The 20,450-nt window shown below is 40.0% G+C and overlaps 1 protein-coding gene across 8 annotated transcripts in view; it reads left to right on the top strand.

Annotated features, from left to right (window-relative positions):
- dlgap2a (discs, large homolog-associated protein 2a) overlaps positions 1-20,450 on the top strand; it is a 127,467-nt gene that overhangs the window by 42,608 nt on the left and 64,409 nt on the right. For 5 of the 8 annotated variants that reach the window (XM_079573999.1, XM_079573998.1, XM_079573994.1 and 2 more), the window contains one exon: positions 15,422-15,454. The exons of the other annotated variants lie outside the window; for them this stretch is intronic. In XM_079573999.1, the coding sequence (XP_079430125.1) occupies positions 15,422-15,454 (33 nt within the window). The remainder of the gene's footprint in view (positions 1-15,421; positions 15,455-20,450) is intronic. 8 annotated transcript variants of the gene reach the window in all.

The following is a 20,450-nucleotide window of genomic DNA, read 5'->3' as shown; positions in this document are numbered from 1 at the left end:
TACACATTATTAGTTTGTTCTTCACAAAAAATATTGCCCATTGAACAACTTTGGAAAACGGAATTGAGGGACCACGTGGAGTGGGATTGGAATCACATCTGGTCAAACATCTCTCTCTCTTCAAGAAATCCCAACCACCAAATGATCCATTATAAAATTATTCACCGAGCCTATTTCTATCCTAGGAGACTGCATCTAATGAAATTAAAAGATAATCAATATTGTGATTTCTGTCCAGACAATACCATTGGCACTTTTCTTCATATGGTGTGGCAATGCCCTGGGGTTTTACATTTTTGGGAAAACGTTGCAAAGATGCTCTCAAACATCATGGACAGAGCCATACCCTGCACTCCGAGGCTTCTTTTGTTAGGTGATACTTCCAACCTAAATCTGACGATTAATAATCGTAGAATCTTATTAGCCGGCCTTACCGCTGCTCAAAAGATGGTGGTTTGCCGATGGAAGACAGTGCAGCCTCTGACTGTGAGGGAATGGCTCCTGTCCTACAGAGATATCATTCAGTTGGAGCTCTCTGCCGCTCGAATGCATGGAGCAAAAACTGAAAATATCTCATGCTGGTCCAATTTATTAAATACATCCAAACTGGATTAGATTTCACGTTATAAACTACAGTGCTACAATGAACATGTGTTGATGTACTATGTGTTGAAAGAAAGTTTATTACATAATGATATGTACTATATGAATTGTTCAATGTATTGTACATAGCCATATGTATACTGCTATTTCTGTGGATGTCTTTGACGGAGGAAATTAGCACCTTGTATTGCTCAACTGTACATTTTGCTTCACTTATATATGTCAACCTGGACAGGGTTTTATTTTATTTTTTGTTTTATTTTTTTTTGATTTTCAGTTTTATTTTTATTTTTCATTTTTTATTTATTTGTCTATTTTTTTCTCATTTTTGGGGAACTGCTTTTTACGCAGTTTTGAGCCTCTCTGCCCATCATAAGGGAAATGGGATGTGGGTAAAAAAGAAAGGGCTATAAAATGAAAGTGTAACACATGCAAAAAGGTGCAAAATGCCAATGTAATGTTACACTTCAATAAAAAAAATTGATCACAAAAAAAACATGAATTTGGTCGTAATGTTGCAGCCGATTATTTGGACTGACCATTGGGAAATGGCAACTCATGCTGTGGCACTCACAGCTTCACACATCTATTCAAAGAGCTAACCGAGTGATGCTGCCTGTCCTGAAACATTATTTTAAAAATATATATATATTTCTTAAATAATGTTTCAGGACAGGCAGGCAGCAATATATATATATATACAAAATAGTATTTCTTCAATTATTTTAGAAGTGTTTTGCTTCCACAGTTGCCAAGCCATTTCAAAAAGAGGTTTTTAATTTTTTTTTTATGTTACATTGTACTTTACCCTTCATTGGGTTTTGAATCCAGTTCAACCATCTTGCCCACTTCCCAGGATGCATCTTGGAAACAGACAGAAGGCTCCGGCGCTGATCCAAAATGGCGTCTAGTGACATGGCTGACCAGGTGTTAGACACATCGAATACGCTGCCTCCGGGCCTCTTTTGTTTGCTTTCTTCTCACAGCTCATTACCTCCCTTCAGGAAATGTAATGCAGTGTTGTGGATGGGTGACATGAAATGCAAAAAAATCTCTATAATTTTACCTCTGCATCTGCACTATCCCAGCAGGAGCCCAGACGCCAGGTGTGCTGCCATGTGGCTTTACCAGGTGCCAAACCTTCTCCCAGCATTGTGACATTATGAAAAGCTGATTTGCGGCTCTTACAAAAACCCGTGAGAAATTGCTTGCATGAGGAGCCAAGCTTTACTATGATGAAATTGGCGCGTCAACAGTGTGTAAATAGCGTATATTTACCATACAGGGTGAGTCATCTTCACCGCCCATGACCCATGTAGGCAGCAGTAAACACAAACCAAACATAATGTGATGTGTATTTACACAACTGCGAAAGACTCCCACATATTGCCATATCTGATCAACTGAGACTTTTGAAAGCCACACAAGTTTCTTTAGAGTGTAAGTAGTAATGCACTGATTTATCTTACCTTTTCCACATTTTTTTTACCTTTCCCCTGATCAAAAAATATGAGCATGGCAGCCTCATAAATCTGGACAGGAGGTAATGAGAGCTGGGTCTTTCCACCCAGACTAGCCACTGACCAGACAGGGTGCCAGTTACATCATTTTTGGGGAGTGAGAATGGATTGATGGCTGTGATGACTGTGGTGACAATATGCCATTGGGGTCTTGTGTGCACTGCTGTATTACGAAAGGCTTCTAAGTGAGGGACACCGCTGTGTCTAAAACAGCTTCCATGTGGTCAGATCCAATATAAAAGAAAAATCTATTAGAGATGAGTTCAAACCCAGGTGACATCGTTATTAACTAGAGTAGTAGAGGAAGAAATGATAACGGGCATCAGAAAAGGTCTACTTACTTCTTTGCTTAATTGTCCCGTATGGAAATCAGCACTCTAAACTTGACTCCTCCTCTCAATTGGGGATGCCTGTAGCGCAGAGACTCATCTCCAGATCTTGAGTTTGATCAGGAGTACCCAGCTGGGGGATTAGCCTTTCATGCATGTTTTGGGCTGACGGGAGGGGAAACCACCCAGGCAGGGGGGAAGAGGCAAACTCCAAACTCAAAAATGGTCTAATAAATATTGAGAAAAAGTAAACCCTGATTAATATGTGCAAATTGTAGAGAGCAGTGCTAATTAAGATTCATTATAAAAGGCTCCAATTTAATTTTAAAACACCAAATTAAAATCTTAACAGTATTATCCAAAAAACAGCCAAATTTCACCTTGCCTGCTCCATGCAATTCTGAGCAATTTGCTAACTTCAATTTCTTCCTGAGATCATTTGCATTGTTGTGCCTTGTTAATAAAAGAAAATGACTCCAACAAGCCAGAGAAAATTGGACACAAATCGACGCGCATATATTTCCCTCGGTGCCGACGGCTACTTCCTGTGTCTTATTTGCTCTGTATCCACCACAGGAGTGCGTCTAAATGAATAAGAATAGCAAGACAGGAGCCACAGCACCACTGTCGCTGAACTTGCTGATTACTTTCATAGCTGTGACAGTTTTGTCTCTTGTGCCTTCCCCGCACTATTGAGCGGCGACACTGGACGCATGTCTTGGGGCGGTCGGGTGAGATGGAGCTGAGCTGGTCACTGCGGAGCGCTTCCCATATCGATTTCAAAGGGACAGCACTCATGTAACATTGGCCCATGATTTGACTTCATCCACATCATTACACAACACTCGATGATTTTGGTCTGTGCAGGGGAGGGGGGTTGGCAGGGTGAGTCAGTAAAATGTACAAACATAGATGCATCCCAAAGCAGGACTGCAAGCAATGGCTTTGACTTTTAAAAATAGTTTTGCATGTCCATGTGCTTTAATACCAAAAGTCTGTTGTTAAAGGAATAGGCGGCCACCGTTTCCATACTGAGATATGTTCTTAACTGAGCTTAGACGAGTTGATGCGTACCTGTCTGGTCTTTACCCCTGCGCTCAGTCACGCAGAAAGGCCAAACCTTGGGAGCACTTCGACGTCCGCGCAGTAAGGTTGAAGTGCTCCCAAGGTGTTATTACGCCTTACAATATAGTTCCCCTTTTTATCCGCTTAGAATAACCGCTCACATAAAGGTATTTAAATAGGGAAAACGTGGAAGAGCTTGATCATTCCTAGCTTCACCCCTGTTGGCCCCATAGAGGAGAGAAGGAGAGGCTAATGCTAACAACATCTATGGTCAACATATCTCTGTATTGAAAAATGGTTCCTTTAGTTTAAGGTTTCTGTTGGTCAGATCTTGGTCAGTTTTTTTATGGTGTGTATGTGTTACAAGACAATTAATGTTAACTTCATGTCCCAAGCAAAAACAAATACATAAAAAAAAATGAAACAACAATAGTTTGAAGTTGTACCGTGACAATTTTGAGACCTTTCCTCGATGATCAACAGATGGATCGTTTTCTGCATGTATAAAATATTTACTTCAGCCATTCCCAAAGTCCGGGACATCGTGGCCCTTTTATTTATCTGAAAATTTCCCAGGGCCCCCCAATGATAAGAATAATTTACTCTGTTCAACGGACTTTGCAATTGTTTTTCAACTAAAATTACACAGAAAAACAGACTGTAGCTAGATATTGATTTAAAGTGGGACATTTTGAGTTACTCGATTCAGTATTACCCCCCAAAAACCCTGTGTATTCTTTAATGTAAATATCATCAACAATAACAAAGTGTCCATGTAGAATAGCAGTGAATGGACACAGTGTATGCCTGCCAGGGACATGCACAGGACAGAGGGAACTCATTTACAAGGCGTGCCCCAAGGCTGCCACATCTAAAGACTTTCACTCTGAACAATCAGGGCTGCCTGTAATTCACAGGACAATGTTAGCCCACTCACCCCAACATCACAGCAGTATTCCCCACATAACCAGAAGCTGATTTCTGTTTTTTTATTATCATTATCGACTGGTATAGGTGTATGTTTTTTAATCCACTGCATATTTTAATTGTAAGCAGCAAGCTTTTTCAGTTTCAGTGGATTCATTCGAGTTGAAATGAATGGGAATATAAAACTAAACACGCCATCTTTTTATAGAGGTTAGTCTGGAACAGCAACTCAATCTATCTACAATATTACACTATCACATTGACACAATTCACTGGGCAATTACAGTGAAAGATGAACCTAATATCCTTCACAAAGTTATTATTATCTGCTGTAAATGCATCCACTTTGAGCTTTGACCTCACGCTCAGGTGGACTCCTGTTTGATTTATGTTTAGACGCTCACCGTTGTGCTCATAGAAGGGGCTTCCAGCTGCCGTGTCTCCTATACAATATGACGAACGAGCCTCAACACACTGACATCTGTTAGATTTATGCCAGTGATAAGCACACCTCTAAAATCTGTCAGAAAACAACAAGTACATGCGCACGGTTCCCTCTAAGCAGCAGCTGATGTCACTCACAAGGGTAAATATGGTAACCAAGATCATTATGTTTATGTTCTCGCTGTTTTCACTTGAAGGAAATACTGGTGCACTTCCTGGGGAAATTAGATGTGTTTTGTACAGCTCACAAGACACTTATGGGCTAAATTACAGACTAATCAATAAAAAGACCTTAAAACACGCACATTTAATTGTAGAGTATGATTGATAATAATAACCATTTTCAATCCGTTTTGCTCCCATTCGTCTATAGTTTGAAAGTCTTGGACAGAATACAGGAATCATCTTTGTTTGTAACCAATAAAACATTTATTATTTCAACCAGGGAAGAAATGTTTGCTGTGGATCATTTTGTAACATTATTCGAGATATTTCAGCTCATTTTGAATTTGGATGAAAACAAACTCCCTCTCCGGTCATGCTTTTTACGGTCTTGCTCAGTTATTCGTTTTTGCAAATTAGAGCTGGTTCGTTTTGATTGTTGTTTTGACTATTATAAATGCTTTTAGTGTGTCTTCTTGAATTGCCCGGAGTAATATTTTCTCAATGTTGCATGGAATTGACAGATGTGCGCCGCCCTTTCTCCACCAGTGTCTTGTCAGGACGGTCATGCGCGCACTCGGGCCGCTCCTGATAGATGCTTTAGTAAAACACAAGTGTGGCGGGGCGTGACGAGGACCATCAATATCCTCCTGCAGCAGTCTGCCGCTGTCTGCGCACCTTTCACTTCAGCTCTCCATCATACTTTCAACCTTTTGCTCTCTTTTCCCGCCGACAGTCTCCGGCTATTCCTCCATTTTGAAATATTTATTCAAACCCTCAAGAGAACCAATAAATTCCTGTGCCCTGAGGTGACAATGGAAAATAAAAATGTTCTCAGTTTTTTGTTTTTTTTCTGTCATGCTGTTTGCGGGTTTTTTTTTTGGTCTTGTTTGTTTTGTTTTTTTGAATTACTAATGTCAGATTTGTTTATTTCTAATTCAAGGAGTGGATTCAGAATAATGTGTGAAAGAAAGACGAGCTTTGCACCAGGGCAAGATCCAGCTTCTGCAAGGTGCCAGTGAAGGAGCAGATCAAAATGTAGGATTTAAGACATACAGTTGTGTTCAAAAGTTTACATACCCTGGCAGATTTTTTGAATATGAAAGATAACACAAAAAGCTTTTTTTACTCATAGCTTGTGGTTGTGTGAAGCCATTTGTGGTGAAATAACAGAGTTTACTCTTTTTAAATCATAATGAGAAAAGAAAGTACCAAAATGACCCTGATCCAAAGTTTACATACTCTGGTTAAGAGTTTGTAAGTCTTGTGGTTGTGGAGAAGGTTGTGTATATAATCTAATGGTAAAGCGGCCCATTCCTATTGATCATAAACTTTAGATCAGGGTTATTTTTGGTACTAAGTAACTTGTTTACCTTAATAAATCCTTTTCATAGTCCCTCTGAGGGTAATACAAGTGTTGATGGGATGATTGGAGGGTCTTTCATCTCCCCCGGTGTCTCTGGCCAGAAAACCACAATTGCAACTTCGCTGCATACAGGTCGGAGTCCGCAATACACAGTAATAGAATCATGAAGAAGAAGCTAACAGACTAACGGGCAAAGCTAACTGCAGACAAGCGCCACTTAAACAGTGTTTACAGCTAAGTTTGAGTGAAAAAAATGATCTCCATTGTGTAATTGGATGTACAATATCCCTCTCTCCCTTTGTCTTTTCTGTCATTGTAGTATTTACTCTCATGGACAATTATTGAGTAAAAAACCGCAACATGCTGCGACACTGCAGTGAGTTACTTAATAAAAGCAAACTTCGTTTTTTCACCATAAATGGCTTCACACAACAACTAACTATGATACCGGCCAAGGTATGTAAACTTTTGAGCACAACTGTACAGTATAAGGTTTAACTTTCAGCCCTTTTTGAAACTTTTTCTGCTTTCTTTGCTTGTAGAAAAGTAAAAGCAGACGATAATATGGTGATAATTTGGTGATGGGTTTGTTGTTCGAGTCCAAGTTCAAATTCTGGATGAGTCAAAGTCCAAGTCGGGTCACTTTCACCTATAATACCAAGTCCAAGAATAAGTCACTTGGGCCTGTTACAATCATTACTGTATCGACTTATCGTTCAATAAAAGACAAACAATATCTTTGGGCTCAATATACAGTATATCGTCAGTACATTTACATTCCATGTGTTCCATTGTGTTTCATTGAGTTTCATTGAGTTTCATTGAGTTCCTTGTTAATTGCAACTCGTGTGTTATTGAGGATATGTTAATGAGTACTTTCAGTATCAACAAGATATTTCCATTTTTAGAGTTGTTTATTCAGAGGGTAAATCAGAGGAGTGATAAATAAAATAAAACAAATTGTTGCAGATTTACCCTGACGCCCTTTTCATTTTTGAGCCTTTTGTCTACTCTTATCACTTGAGGAGATGTCCAAAACAGTGGCAAGCTAATCCTTCGGCAACCGGGAGCGCCGATAACTCCCGAAGGTGAGAGATGAGGAAACAGTGATGTCCTACTATGTCCCAATCCTTTTAAACTGATCTCCCGTCTCTGCGTCCGGAGTCCCTCCCGTGCGGCGCTCCCGTTGTCCTTCAGTCTGTTATGAGCTCCGCGGGCTAATGCAAGACGCTGGGCGCTAAATAACATGTTTCTCCACTTGAGTGAGCAGTCGCGGCGGGAACTTAGGATTGGCTGTATGGAAGCAGGTTGGTATGTGCATTTGTACCGAACAGGAGCCAAATGCGCTCTAATGGACGCGTGCTGTAGGTATGCACTTTTCCATCCATGTAGAGTAACATGAAAGTGCATTTGAAACAGCACACTTCAATTATTTAAAGCAGGAAAAAGTGGCTGAATAAGGTTTGTAATAACAGCGTTCCTTTGTTGTTAATGCACAGGTTTGATGGAGTACAGTATAAAGAACAAGCCTTTAAGTGCATGTTATATACTGGCATTACGAGGCAGAACCTAGTGTTAAAGTGTTAAAGGAAACTGGGGTAACCTCCCTCATACAACCCGATCTTGGTCAACATTACTAAACTGTGGGATTAGGGTAGAATCTAGCAAATGCGAAGCACTTTCCCCCCGATGCAAATTGCAGCCATGCATCAATACGATTAAACTTGAAGTGGATTTTCATGAATGGCATGACACAAGCTGATGAATTGATCCTCTTCCGGGTAAACTAATATTAACAGATAAACATGATCAAATTGTGTAAAGCTCAGCATAACCGGTGGGATATGCATGTTTTTCTGAGCAGACCATTAGGATGCTTAAGGAGATGAACACACAGTAAACCCAGTATTCTCACAGCAGTGCTCATCCGCAAATATGAATGATGGATGGCTGGCTTTAACTCTTGCTGTTTGATGTCAAGCGCCTGGCCTTCCCTGCTAAGTATGAAATCTCTACATTTTGTGTGATGACGTTTCCATGTGCATCCATCTAAGTATTTTAGTAAACAGTGCTGATGTACCTTGATGGAGCCTTTAAAGTGAGGATAATGATAATGGCTTCCATTTGTTCTCAAAGTGCAGCGCTGTAGTCATAATTCATTCATTTTTACAGGGGTAAAGTGTCAGTAAAGGAAGCGACTTGGCCTTTTTTTCAAAAAAAATTCCCCCCTTTTTGCCAATTTTTTATTAAATGTTTTTCCCTTTTTTTCCCAGTGTTTGCACCATTTTCCCCAATTTTTTTCTTATTTTTATCCCCATTTTTTTTCTTGTTTTCCCCATTTTTCCTCTCATTTTTGCTCATTTTCATTCCTAATATTTTCCCTATTTCACCCAATTTTGTCCCCATTTTTTTTCTTTTTTTTTTTTCTTTTTTTTGCCACAATTTCCCCTAATTTATTCCCAAATTATTCCCCATCCTCTCATCGCACATATTTCCTGACATTGGAGATGAACCTGATCTTCCAAGAATTTTTTGTTTTGTTTTCTGGTTCCAGACGACAAATATTCATATTTTTTGGAAAAAGTATTGTTCAGGTATCGGTATCGTGAACCGAGTATCGTTAAAGTATCGAAAAATAATGTAACAGTACCCAGCCCTAATCCTGTCCAAATGCACACAGCAATAGGCCCTTGTTTTTCATGATACTGACTCCGCAGCTCCGCAGCTTGGAGTAGATTGCATAATGCCTGCCTATGAGAGAGCGGCGTGACCACTGGGTGTAATTAGCCCCGATAGCAGCAGCAGAGCTTGTGCTGCCTGGCTCTTGGGTTCGTCTCTGGTCCTGAGAGAAGTGCCACCTCAGCTCCACAGGGAACATGCTCTGAAAGGTGTGTGCCAGTCATCCACAACTCAACCGGTGATGTCCTGCAGGCGGCTGTGTATGCAAATTAGGCCGTACAGTAGGTTACCAAGTAGTTTATGATCAAATGAATATAATATGATACAGTTTGTTCCCAGTCTGTTTATTTGTTGTAAAACTAACCAAGAAACATTAGACAGGGGAGGGGCTAATATGGGACAACATCTTAGAGTTAAGTCTATGCTGGTTCTCTGCCATCACGATACACCAACTTGTATTTTTCAAATCACAATGCAAATTCAGCATCTGAAACCGCCCGAAGCGTTGAAGGAATGTTTGACCTCTTGCAGTTTGGTTATCAGCGTGTTTACTCTGTTCCTGCTGAAAGCTTAATCTACTTACGAGCCCTAGTGCGCTCTGTCCACTGATTGTGTCCTTTTTCCTATTGACTTTTTATTGACTCTGCTTTGTCGTAAACAAGATTCTGTTTGACTTGCAGACCAGCCCATTCACTTTTATACAAACACACCTCCAGAGCCTGTTCATCAATGCAAAACCCACAGCTCTCTGAGAAACTCTCCTGCCGCCTCTCCCTCCTCACCTGTCATTTCACTCTGCACTTTATTTAACTTTCTTTCCGAGACATAACATTCGTGTGAAAACGCAGCTTCTTTTTTTCTTTTTTTTGCACCAGCTAATTAGCACCTGTATCTCCAGCGCATCACATGAGGCGCACGCGGCTCCACTGATGGAGAAGGTGTGAGCAAGGCGGCCTGATATGGAAATGAAGTCCTTAATTATGGATGAGTACATTATCAGATCAAGGCCAAGGATTTGCTCCGGCTGCTCGCTGTGTTGTGTTTGGAGATAGGCAGCACCGGGGGGACATGCGTCTCCGTCTGAAAGATTATTCCCTGCCCACCTCATATCAACACCGTAATAAGCCAGATACTGCTTGTCTTTATGCAAATTGGATATAGGAAATGTCATACATGTTCAGACAGAGACGTAGCAACGGGATAGATTTATGCTTTTACTTATGTTAGAAGCAATACACCTGATTTGTTTTTTAGTAGTGGAACATTTTTTAGCATATTGCAAACTCAAACATTGGTTGGAAAACACTTTCCATTTACACTGCGTTCCAAATTATTATGCAAATGACATTTTTCTAAGATTTTCTAAATTGTCAACTCAAATGAGAGTCAGCATAATTTTTAAGTCTTTAACTGGTAGAGGATCATTTAAATGTGGTGGAAAAAAATTCCTAGTGATAACAGTATTTTTTTCAAAAATAAATATAGTAAAAACCTCAAAATCCACTGTTCCAAGTTATTATGCAACTCATCGTTTCAATACATTTTAAAGCTCGTAATTAACTGAAAATGGTCATTTGATGTATTTGTAGCATTAGGAGGTCATATTTACTGAAATCAAAAGCTATTTCAATCAAAAAAATATTAACAGGTCAAGTTATATTTTACCATAGGAGCCCTTGTGTGATAGCAGCTTTAAAATTCTTAAATCCATTAAACTTGTGAGTTTTTGGACAGTTTCTGCTTGGATTTCTTTGCAGGATGTTAGAATAACCTCCCAGAGCTGCCGTTTGGATGAAAACTGCCTCCCACCCTCATAGAAGTTTTTTTTGTTGAGGCTCCAAAGGTTCTCAATAGGGTTGAAGTCAGGGAAGGAGGGGGTCCACATCATGAGTTTTTCTCCTTTTATGCCCATAGCAGCCAGTGATGCAGAGGTTTTCTTTGCAGTATGACATGGTGTGTTGTCATGCATGAAGAGGATTTTGTTCGGGAAAGCACGGCTCTTCATTTTGTAGCATAGAAGACAGTGGTCAGTCAGAAACTCCACATATTTTTCAAAGGTCATTTTCACACCTTCAGGGAGCCTAAAAGGGCCTAAAGGGACCGACCAGCTCTCTCCTCATGATTCTGGCCCAAAACATGACTGCGCCTCCTCCTTACTGACGTCACAGCCTTGTTGGGACATTGTGGTCATTCACACTACTCCATTGAGTTAACCATCCAGGGCTACACGGCCCTTATCAGTGAACAAGACTGTTTGAAAATGAGTCCTCATGTATTTCTGAGCCACTGCAGCCGTTCCTGTTCATCAGCTTCAATTAACCATTTAGGGGAGGCCCGGATAGAAGGTTTATGCACAACTGCAGCTTCTGGAGGGTCCTACACCTTGATGTTTGGGGGACTCCAGAGGCACCAGCAGCTTCAAATACCTGTATGCTGCTTTGTAGCATCTGTTCTCATAATCTGATGTGTTTGTCTGGCAGAAACCGTCCATATTGTGCCTTTATCGGCACAAAACGGAGTGTGCTCTGAATCATCCACAGATCTCTTATCTGTATGATGATTACACTTAATCTTTCATGAAATATCGAAGGTTTTCATGCCTAGACCAAGGCATTCAACTATTTCACACTTTTCATCAGCAGAGAGACCCTTTTTCTTTCCCATATTGCTTGAAAATGATGATCTGCGTAATAAAGTGGAACACCCTTTTTCAGTAGTTTTTCCCTTAACTGGGCTTAACCTGACAACTAATAATCCCAGGTCTCTGAGATTTATGTCAGTGATTCATAGAGCCCCAAGACACGATACCATCCATGAGTTTCATTATTATTGCTTTTTTTTGTGCCTTTTTGACACAAAAATCCAATTTGCATAATAATTTGGAACGCAGTGTAATTACAAAGCATTTGTATCAATTTCATGAAGCCTCAGGCTCGTTTTCTAGAATTTCTGTAACAATGACCCTGAAAAGTGACCCTGTGCCTATGTTAGATAAGTTAGGAATGAGCTTGGAACATATTCATTTAGTTACTTCCTCTTTCATTGTGTGTAATAAATGTATAGGGCCTTTTAAGTATTACTTTGAACAATATTGTTAGCAATCAGTCGAGTTTTCTCATAACATTATTATACCCTTCACTTTAGGCAGTAGTTGTTTATGCTATATTAAGAAACTTGAATTTAATATTATGTCATAAAGCAACCAAGCAGTTATGCAGTATTTCTGGGCCACTTAACCCTCCTATGTCCTCAAATCTTTTCCATTTAGTCTAATTGCAACTGCAATTTGAACGGTCACGGTTAGCAAACCACAGAGGGTGCCAACAACAAAAGATAGGGTTTTATAATGTATAAAACCTACCAATCCTGTAGTTTAGTTAGTTTGGTTTATTTGTCACACATAATATGCTGTAAAACATGTAGTGAAATTTTCTTTTGTACCGTCCAGCTGCCGCCACAACAACATATAAGACAAATAGACAATAGACCTCTGCAAACCTTTTGTACACTGCAAGTGATTCTTGTGATAGTTTTTTACTTCTGGTTTCAGTATTTTGTCAAATGCGCACACATAAAAAGAGTGTTGGTTTTACAAAGTATCACAAACGTATTCGCTATCGCAGTGTTTGTCAGGAACAAAAAACAAATCCATAATCTGAATTAAGAATTAGAGATGTCTTCGGCCCGCTCTAACAAGATAAAATATTGCTTCCTTTATACAGCGCCAGTTCTTTTGCAGACCCAAACCAAGCACAAACGAGACAGCCCGTACTGTAAAAACACAATGAGCATGGATCAATAGGGGCTGCACACAGTCAAATCCAAAAGGGCTTTAAATTTAAGCCGGCGGGGCAAACTAATAGAGCCAATTGCTTTGACTCAGTAGAATTACACTGTGGGGAATGGGAAGTTAAAAAAGACTAATTAAATGTGTAAATTCTCTTCAGGCTTCAGCTGTTTGTGCCTGCACTGCAAGGGCCCGCCATATTGTGTGCGGTCCCAGCCCAGTATAAATAGGCTTGCAAGTTTATTCTGTGAATATGGTAATAGATTTTGACCTCATGTGCCTAATTAGATTGCTTTTTTTCCCCCTAACTTGTCAGAATGCATAAGCTGCTTCCCCCAATATTATTATGCCACATCAAAAGTGGTTTATTTTCTGTCAGAAACTCAAACAAGGTGGCTGTTGAATTAATGAGACCTCTAATTAGCGGTGATTAGATGAAGGCTAAAAACACCAGGGCTTCCTTCGGTCAGCGCTGAGGCACAGACTGAGACAGAGACTGACGTAGCACAGCTGCTTGGAACCATCTGTGAGAAGCACGGCCTGAGGACATGCTGTTCTCTCTGCCCACAATCCCAAAACATTACTGATAAAGCAAGGCATTTTCTTATTACATTTAAGTGCAGAGAATGATAATAAGGGAAGGAATCTATACAGGAGGCAAGCACAGCATGAGGCAAGCCAAACATTTGTGTCTTGTTGTAACTCAGTGAACATTAGGGACATCATTCACATTTGTTTGTGTCACACACTAAATATTGGTATTATGTTAATGCTTCTTCTGTTCAATGGGCCTCATTCATGAACATCTTCTTAAGAAACTTCTTAAAATCCGTTCTTATGAAGGCGGTGTCAGGAAACTGCGCCAGATTCACGACACGTTCTTAAGTAGGAAAATCCTTCGCACGTGTGTTCTCAAGTTTGTGAATCCCAACTTGGAAGCGCGTGCATGTGAGGACTAGTTAGCATATGTCGTCAACTCTGATTCGCCATACAAGGACAAAAAAGTGCAGCACGCAAAAGGCAGGATGTAATAATAACCAACAAAACCCCAAAAAAATTGGTGCCACGCACTCAAGGACCCACCTAAGCCTTTGGGCGAATTAGCACTCATTACAAAATGTTTAAATAGATGTAACCTGTAAATCGCAAAAGGGTTTTCCTTCTCTGCCTGCGGGTCAGTCCCTGAAATAGATGTGGCGGTGATGCAATACTCTTACTGGTTAGCTCACCAGGTAGAGCGCACGCCTTGAGAACACAAGGTCACAGGATCGAGAACCACATTTGTGATATCAAATAACGTTTATGCTGTTATTTGTGAACGGCAGCATTCTAAACTTTTAGCAGTAATACACTGGTACATTAATAAAGGTGGACTACAACTGATTCTACCATGGCATCTGTAACTTATGATGAGGATATTTACATTCTGAAATTAATTAAGACATGATTTAATACGTACAAATTTATATGACTCAGAATGTTGGTCATGTACAGTACAGAACTGGAGAATGTTTTGTGCCTCCAGAATGTTCTTGAATTTGTTCTTAGAGAGGACGTTTTCAGCTAGAACAAGCTTTGTGAATGCCAAAACTCTTCCTAAGAAGGACTTAAGAACAAATTTGTGCGTAAGAATGTGTTGTGAACATTTGTGAGTGAGGCCCAATGTTCTTTTCATTAAGCTACTGTTATCTGACATTTTGCTTCGGCTTGTAGCTCATAACTTTAATACATTTTAATGCATGGAGTGACACTGCCATTGTTGACTAATGGAAATATCAGTAGTTCAACTCCTCCTCCGTCTTTGCGTACTGCTGTTGTGTTGTTGGGAAACACTGTCTCACTTCCTGTGTGCACCAGTGTGCTCTACTGTTATGAAATGAATGGTCCTTGGAACTAAAGCAGAGCCATGTCCAGACATCTGGATAAGCTGGGGTGGCACTTAGTAAAGCTATGGTAATGTGAAGCAAATATGAATGGGCACTTAATATTCAGCTTTCTGGTTTATGCTTATATATATAATTTCCCCATTATTGTTTTATATTGGTCATACATTTTAAGTAAAATTCAACCGAAATGGATCGCTTTACTGCCTCTGCTCCTCTGAGTAGTGGCGTTGCTGTCAGAGGTGATCTGTGCCCCAATATGTGGAAAGTAAAAAGAAAACAGTTCAAATTTTGGGAACTTTTACTTTACTTAAATACATTTTTGGATGCATCCTTTTCTTACTCATTCCACTACATTTTAGAACTCAAAAAGTAAAAATGCTTTGAATTGTGTTTTAAATGTGTTTATGTTTGCATCACAATAGTAATGTCGGGGAACACCAGTGGCACAGTTCTTCCACCGTTAGACACACCCCAGATCTAAACTTTAACAGTAGTAGAAAAGTGCTAGAAGTGTCTTGATTATTTCTGTATGTTTTCTTGTTGATAGTGAATCATAGTCATATCATTTCTCCACACATGCACATGCTGGCTCTCCCACCTGCTGTACTTGCGTGTATTAACGTGCTCTCGTCTTCTCTCTGGTCCTTGTTTAGAATCTCAGTGCACACTATGTGGTGAGCCAGAAGGTGAGTGGGCCTCTCCATCCCCCTATAGACTTTCTCTCATCTCATTCCCCGTCATCTCCCAGCTTATAGTTAGGCCTGGAAAGACGCCACTTTGCCTCCATCATGAAGCAATAGTGCACGGCATGGTTTGAAACAAGACGTGTTTGACTTGTGGAACCCAAGCCTCGCCCCCACACTTTTATTCCATTTCAAGTGGTCGGCCATCTTTACCTTGCAGTTCTGGTTTGATGATAGACAGCATGAAAGCTCAAGGACATAGCCGGGCCAAGTGATGTTATCTACTCTCGATTTGCTCTTGCTCATGCTTCAGCTCACATTGAATAGTATGATTCAGTCACACACGTGCCAATGGGTGTGTCTAGATTTATTGGCTTATACGTATCAGCTGGCTAAAGGCTGCTCGGCTTTGTGGGCCTCAATGTTTCACACATGTTTCACATCTCAAAAGCCTGATAGTTCATTTCCATTTGATTGATTATAGTGCTTGTCTTTGCATGTTTTACTGTCCTACTAGAATGAGGGCTAACAGGTTCAGAAAGTTCTCACATTTCTATTTGTTCCGCATCTATTTTTACTTTCACATTATTTCTTATTCTTTTAAAAATCTTCTCTCAAACTTTTATGGAAAGGTACGTGTCTTACTAAATCATGACAATCAATAGACTGACTTCATCAGGTCGACTCTTATGAAGGTTCTATGGTGGATGTCATTATTATGGGCAGAATACTTCTGTCAATGTCACATTTTGGCATTTCCTTGTTTGTTCAAACCACCAATATTTTTACTTTCAAAATAAATTTGAAATGTAATGGTCGGAGTGCTTTCTAAACCACAGCTTGTTAGCACCTTCTGCTGTTCTGGGGTCGTTGTTGCTTTACTTCTTGCATAAAAAGTCCCTGACAGCCTCATGCAGCATTAGTGAATGGAGTTTATGTTTGATACAATCTGGGCTGACAGCTTTTTTCCACTGCCGTGGAGAGGGTCGTGCGCTGAAACAAAGTACTCACATGTTGTTGTTATTGTTGCTGAGCGATCGGCTCAGTGACAGATATGATATTTCCCAGTGGATTTAACCTTGTGCAGGAAACCAGCCATGTGCCTCTAAGCCCAATAAGCATTATTCTGTATCTCAAAAATCAATGGGGCTCTCTCTGCTTTGCTTGATTGGATTAAGACGTAATCAAATCGAGTGCGATAACTGTGTGTCTGTGACCTTCCACTGAGAGACAGCTGGAGGAGGGAGCTGAGCGGAGGGCGGAGGTGTGAGGGGTGGGGTGTGTTTCACTGTGTACAGTATTCCATGTTTACAAAAGCGTGTGCATCAGGACGGCACTGGGGAGATCCTGGGGCCTCACTGCTGCTCCTGTTGTTTGTTTTTGGACGCTCTGAGCCTCCTTGATTCAAGTTGACAAATCTGTAACAGCAGTCCCAAGCTACAAAGTGTGAGCTATACTTTTTGTAAATGCCAAGTGTGTTTTATTTAAACTCAAAATATAGACCTTGTACATCTCTTTTTATGAAATATAAAGTGTGCACAGTAATCCTAAAACGTACAGTATTTCATCCCTAGACTCATCTGAAATGCATGATCATTGAATCTAGATGCCTCCCTTTAAAAGGAAACTCTATACGCTAAATCATGAGTAACTAAATCTTTCAACTAACACTTTTTTGTGGTTTGACCTTCTTCTGAGACACCTTTGTTTTTCAACTTTTCAATTTTCAACACAATCAATAAGAAAATAGATGCACATACTGTAATGGGTTTCACGGGATCAGTCCTGAGGAAAGAATGGGCTCATGTTTAAACTAATATTATTATTATTTACCATCTTTAAACGGGACAATAATCAGGCTTTACTTGTTCTAATAGTGTTTACTCTCTGTGAGGATTCTCTAAAAGGGATAAAGTGAATTTACAAGGCCAGCAAGGCCACAGCGCCTGCAGGTAATTACTGTCCTCTGAGGAAACACGAGAGAGATTAAAGTGCAAACACGCACATTTGCTCAGCTCGTCTCCCAGCGAAGACTGGACTGGAGGCAGCATGCTTTAACGGGACAGATAACAGAACACATGCAAATGATGACAGAGACATTTATAATCATGGACAGGAAGGTCCAGGCACTTAATAATCTAAGACAACAATGTTAATGTTGGCACATTGTATCGCAGCAGTAAATTTAATGAATTATGTAGTTAGAGTTCTATTAAGTGAAAAATATGTAAAAAAGTATAAAATATTTAAGTTGTAATAGTAGTGCTAATGCTTGTTATGACTGGGATAAGAAAATACAGTGTGCATATGTTGTGTGTTGTATTTGATATACAAGTACTTTCCCACAACATGTCTCAGGAATGGTGTCAGTAAAAACTTTGCCAAATGAGAATTGTAAAATGCAACTCTGCTCAGTAAAAGGCAGATAAAGCCATGTCTGACCTGACTAATAGAAAAGAGACAAAGAGGACATAAATTGTTGTGACTAAACTGCTTCTGCAGAGACGCATTTTCTTTGCTGTAACTAATAAACCAGAACAATACCCGCTGAGGGACAAGGGCACGCAGGACACATTCATGAATATAGTGGCCTCAAGTAAAAACATTATTGAAAAGTGTATGTCACTATGCTCACCTTGACTTGCACTGTATGACTTTAAAAACTCAAATGAATGTAAATGATTCAGGGTCCCGTAGAGCACGCTTAATATCCTCAAGGTCTGACCCACTATATGGAAGTCTCGCTGTGCAGCACTCAGGAGGAGTTTTTAGTTCAAATAAGGCCTATTAAGCCAATAAGTGGACAGTTTACAGGTTATTGGCACTGTCATTACCAACGCCTTTCTTTACTGTGACCCTGAAGTTCCTTGAAAAATAAATGTGTTTGGAAGAAACAAAGAAATATTAACAACATTTGACGGGAAAAGGGTCACAAAGGATAGTGAAGTTTGATCGCAGCTTCATTCAGGCTAAGGTGATGGAAGGTGATACTGTAACTGTTGCTTAATGTTTATGGCCTGAATTTCAGTGGGGCGCTGCATCCAAATGTTATGGCTTCACCTTTGTTCTTTGATTTGTGGTTAAAGGATTAGATTTAGTTAATAAGTGCTGTGTTTGTGTTGCAACAGAAAACTCCATGTTTAGACCATTTGACATGAAGACAACAACATCATTGAGCCACTCTGTCCAATCACAGAACTTCATCCTGTGACCTCTACTCTCCTTGAGAGAAGTTTATAAGAGCCGTTGAAAACATTGTGACAGTAGCGCAGTGTAGGCAGAGCTTTGGTTGTGTCTGTGTTGTGCTCCTCTGAGTGTTCCTCAGAGTATTTGTAATATTATACTAGTCAAATGGAGATCTGTCTGTTGTTAAATGTTTGGGTCTTACCTGCGTAGCTTTAATTATGATTGGCGAACAAAAACTTTTTGGATAAAATCATTTAATAATGGAGTGACCAGCGTAAATTAGACGGTGCCACACATCGTTTTGTAGTAAGTATAATGACAAATCAAACACTCTCACTTTTATTTCTACTTTGTGTCAAGTGCTGTCACTATATGGTTACTACTATAAGATACCCCCCTTGAAGAAGAAGAAGAAGAAGAAGAAGAAGAAGAAGAAGAAGAAGAAGAAGAAGAAGAAGAAGAAGAAGAAGAAGAAGAAGAAGAAGAAGAAGAAGAAGAAGAAGAAGAAGAAGAAGAAGAAGAAGAAGAAGAAGAAGAAGAAGAAGAAGAAGAAGAAGAAGATCTTTATTTATATAGAGCCTCTCACATGGTCACAAAGCGCTTTGTGAAGCAATGATATGATACATTATTTTTTTCTTGTGTGTATCTGCAGTGATTTAAGTGATTTGTTTTAATGTCACTGCACAATTCTGCCATTTCCAACAATACCTCACATACATCCACAAATACAACAAATATGTTGTTGGAATCATGGATGATATCTTTATACTTTAATGCATATTCCCAGAAACACAGACCTAAATTGAATTGGCCTGCATGGATTTCTTAAGTCTGCAAACCCATTTACATTGTATTTTGGCTAGACAAATAGGATGAGTGTCAGATTGGCATCCAAGGTCAGTATCCAATATAGAGTTGTGAACGGAGTGCAGATGACAGGCTTCATACTTCACAGCGCCTCCGTCCTGGAGGAGGAGCTGCCAAAACGGTGGCACAACCTTCAATGGTTCGTGTCATTGTTGAATATATGGATTTTCTGTACTTTATGATAAATACTGCAGTTTCTTGTGTCAAAGAAGGTGCTGGCATTTTCAGGCACATTTGACCCTCAGGTTGGCAGGTCACTCCCCTGAGCTGGAACTGGATAATGATGGTTTTATTTATAAATATCCATTAAGGTTAAAACCATGACCTCACAAAATGGCACACAACAAATGACCAAGGATAGAATGACTGGACTAAATGCTACTGTATCTTACATGACTGCAGTTAATGCTCTTATAAAAAGGGGTCCTAATATAAAAACAACACAGAATTTGTTTGTATTAGGTTGTTCATACTAAGCTTTATAAAGTTGTTTCCAATATTTTCAATCAAATTTAGTGTACTCGCTATTTAGCAACTGTCTTGATAAATGACCCCCAATGTGCGATAATAACGCACCACACTGTTTCCAGTATGCTGCTTGCCTTGGAAGTTGGATGACAGCACCATTCGCAGCCCAGGGATGCTTGCACACTCTTGTTGGATCTTAGTGCTTGAGAGGAAAGCAAGCAGCAGCAGCAGCAGCAGCTTTATGTCACTAACAGCCATCAGAGAGAGAAAGGGGAGGCGTGAGCATAGAGAAAAAAAATCTTACATCTCAGCGTGCCCCCCAGCTGCCCGGTGAAGTGGGATTAAGAAAACATGCTATTTAAACTGCAACACCCCCCACCCCCCACCCCTCACTAGGCACAGCAAAGAAAAGTGCAGCAGCCAGTCAATCACTGGAGCTTATCATCACGTATAAGCAAAGTTGCTCCCTCAGCTTTCC

The sequence above is a fragment of the Gobius niger genome, assembly GCF_951799975.1.
Source record: "Gobius niger genome assembly, chromosome: 16".
Lineage (NCBI taxonomy): Eukaryota > Metazoa > Chordata > Actinopteri > Gobiiformes > Gobiidae > Gobius > Gobius niger.
This window is presented reverse-complemented; position numbering and strand designations above follow the sequence as displayed.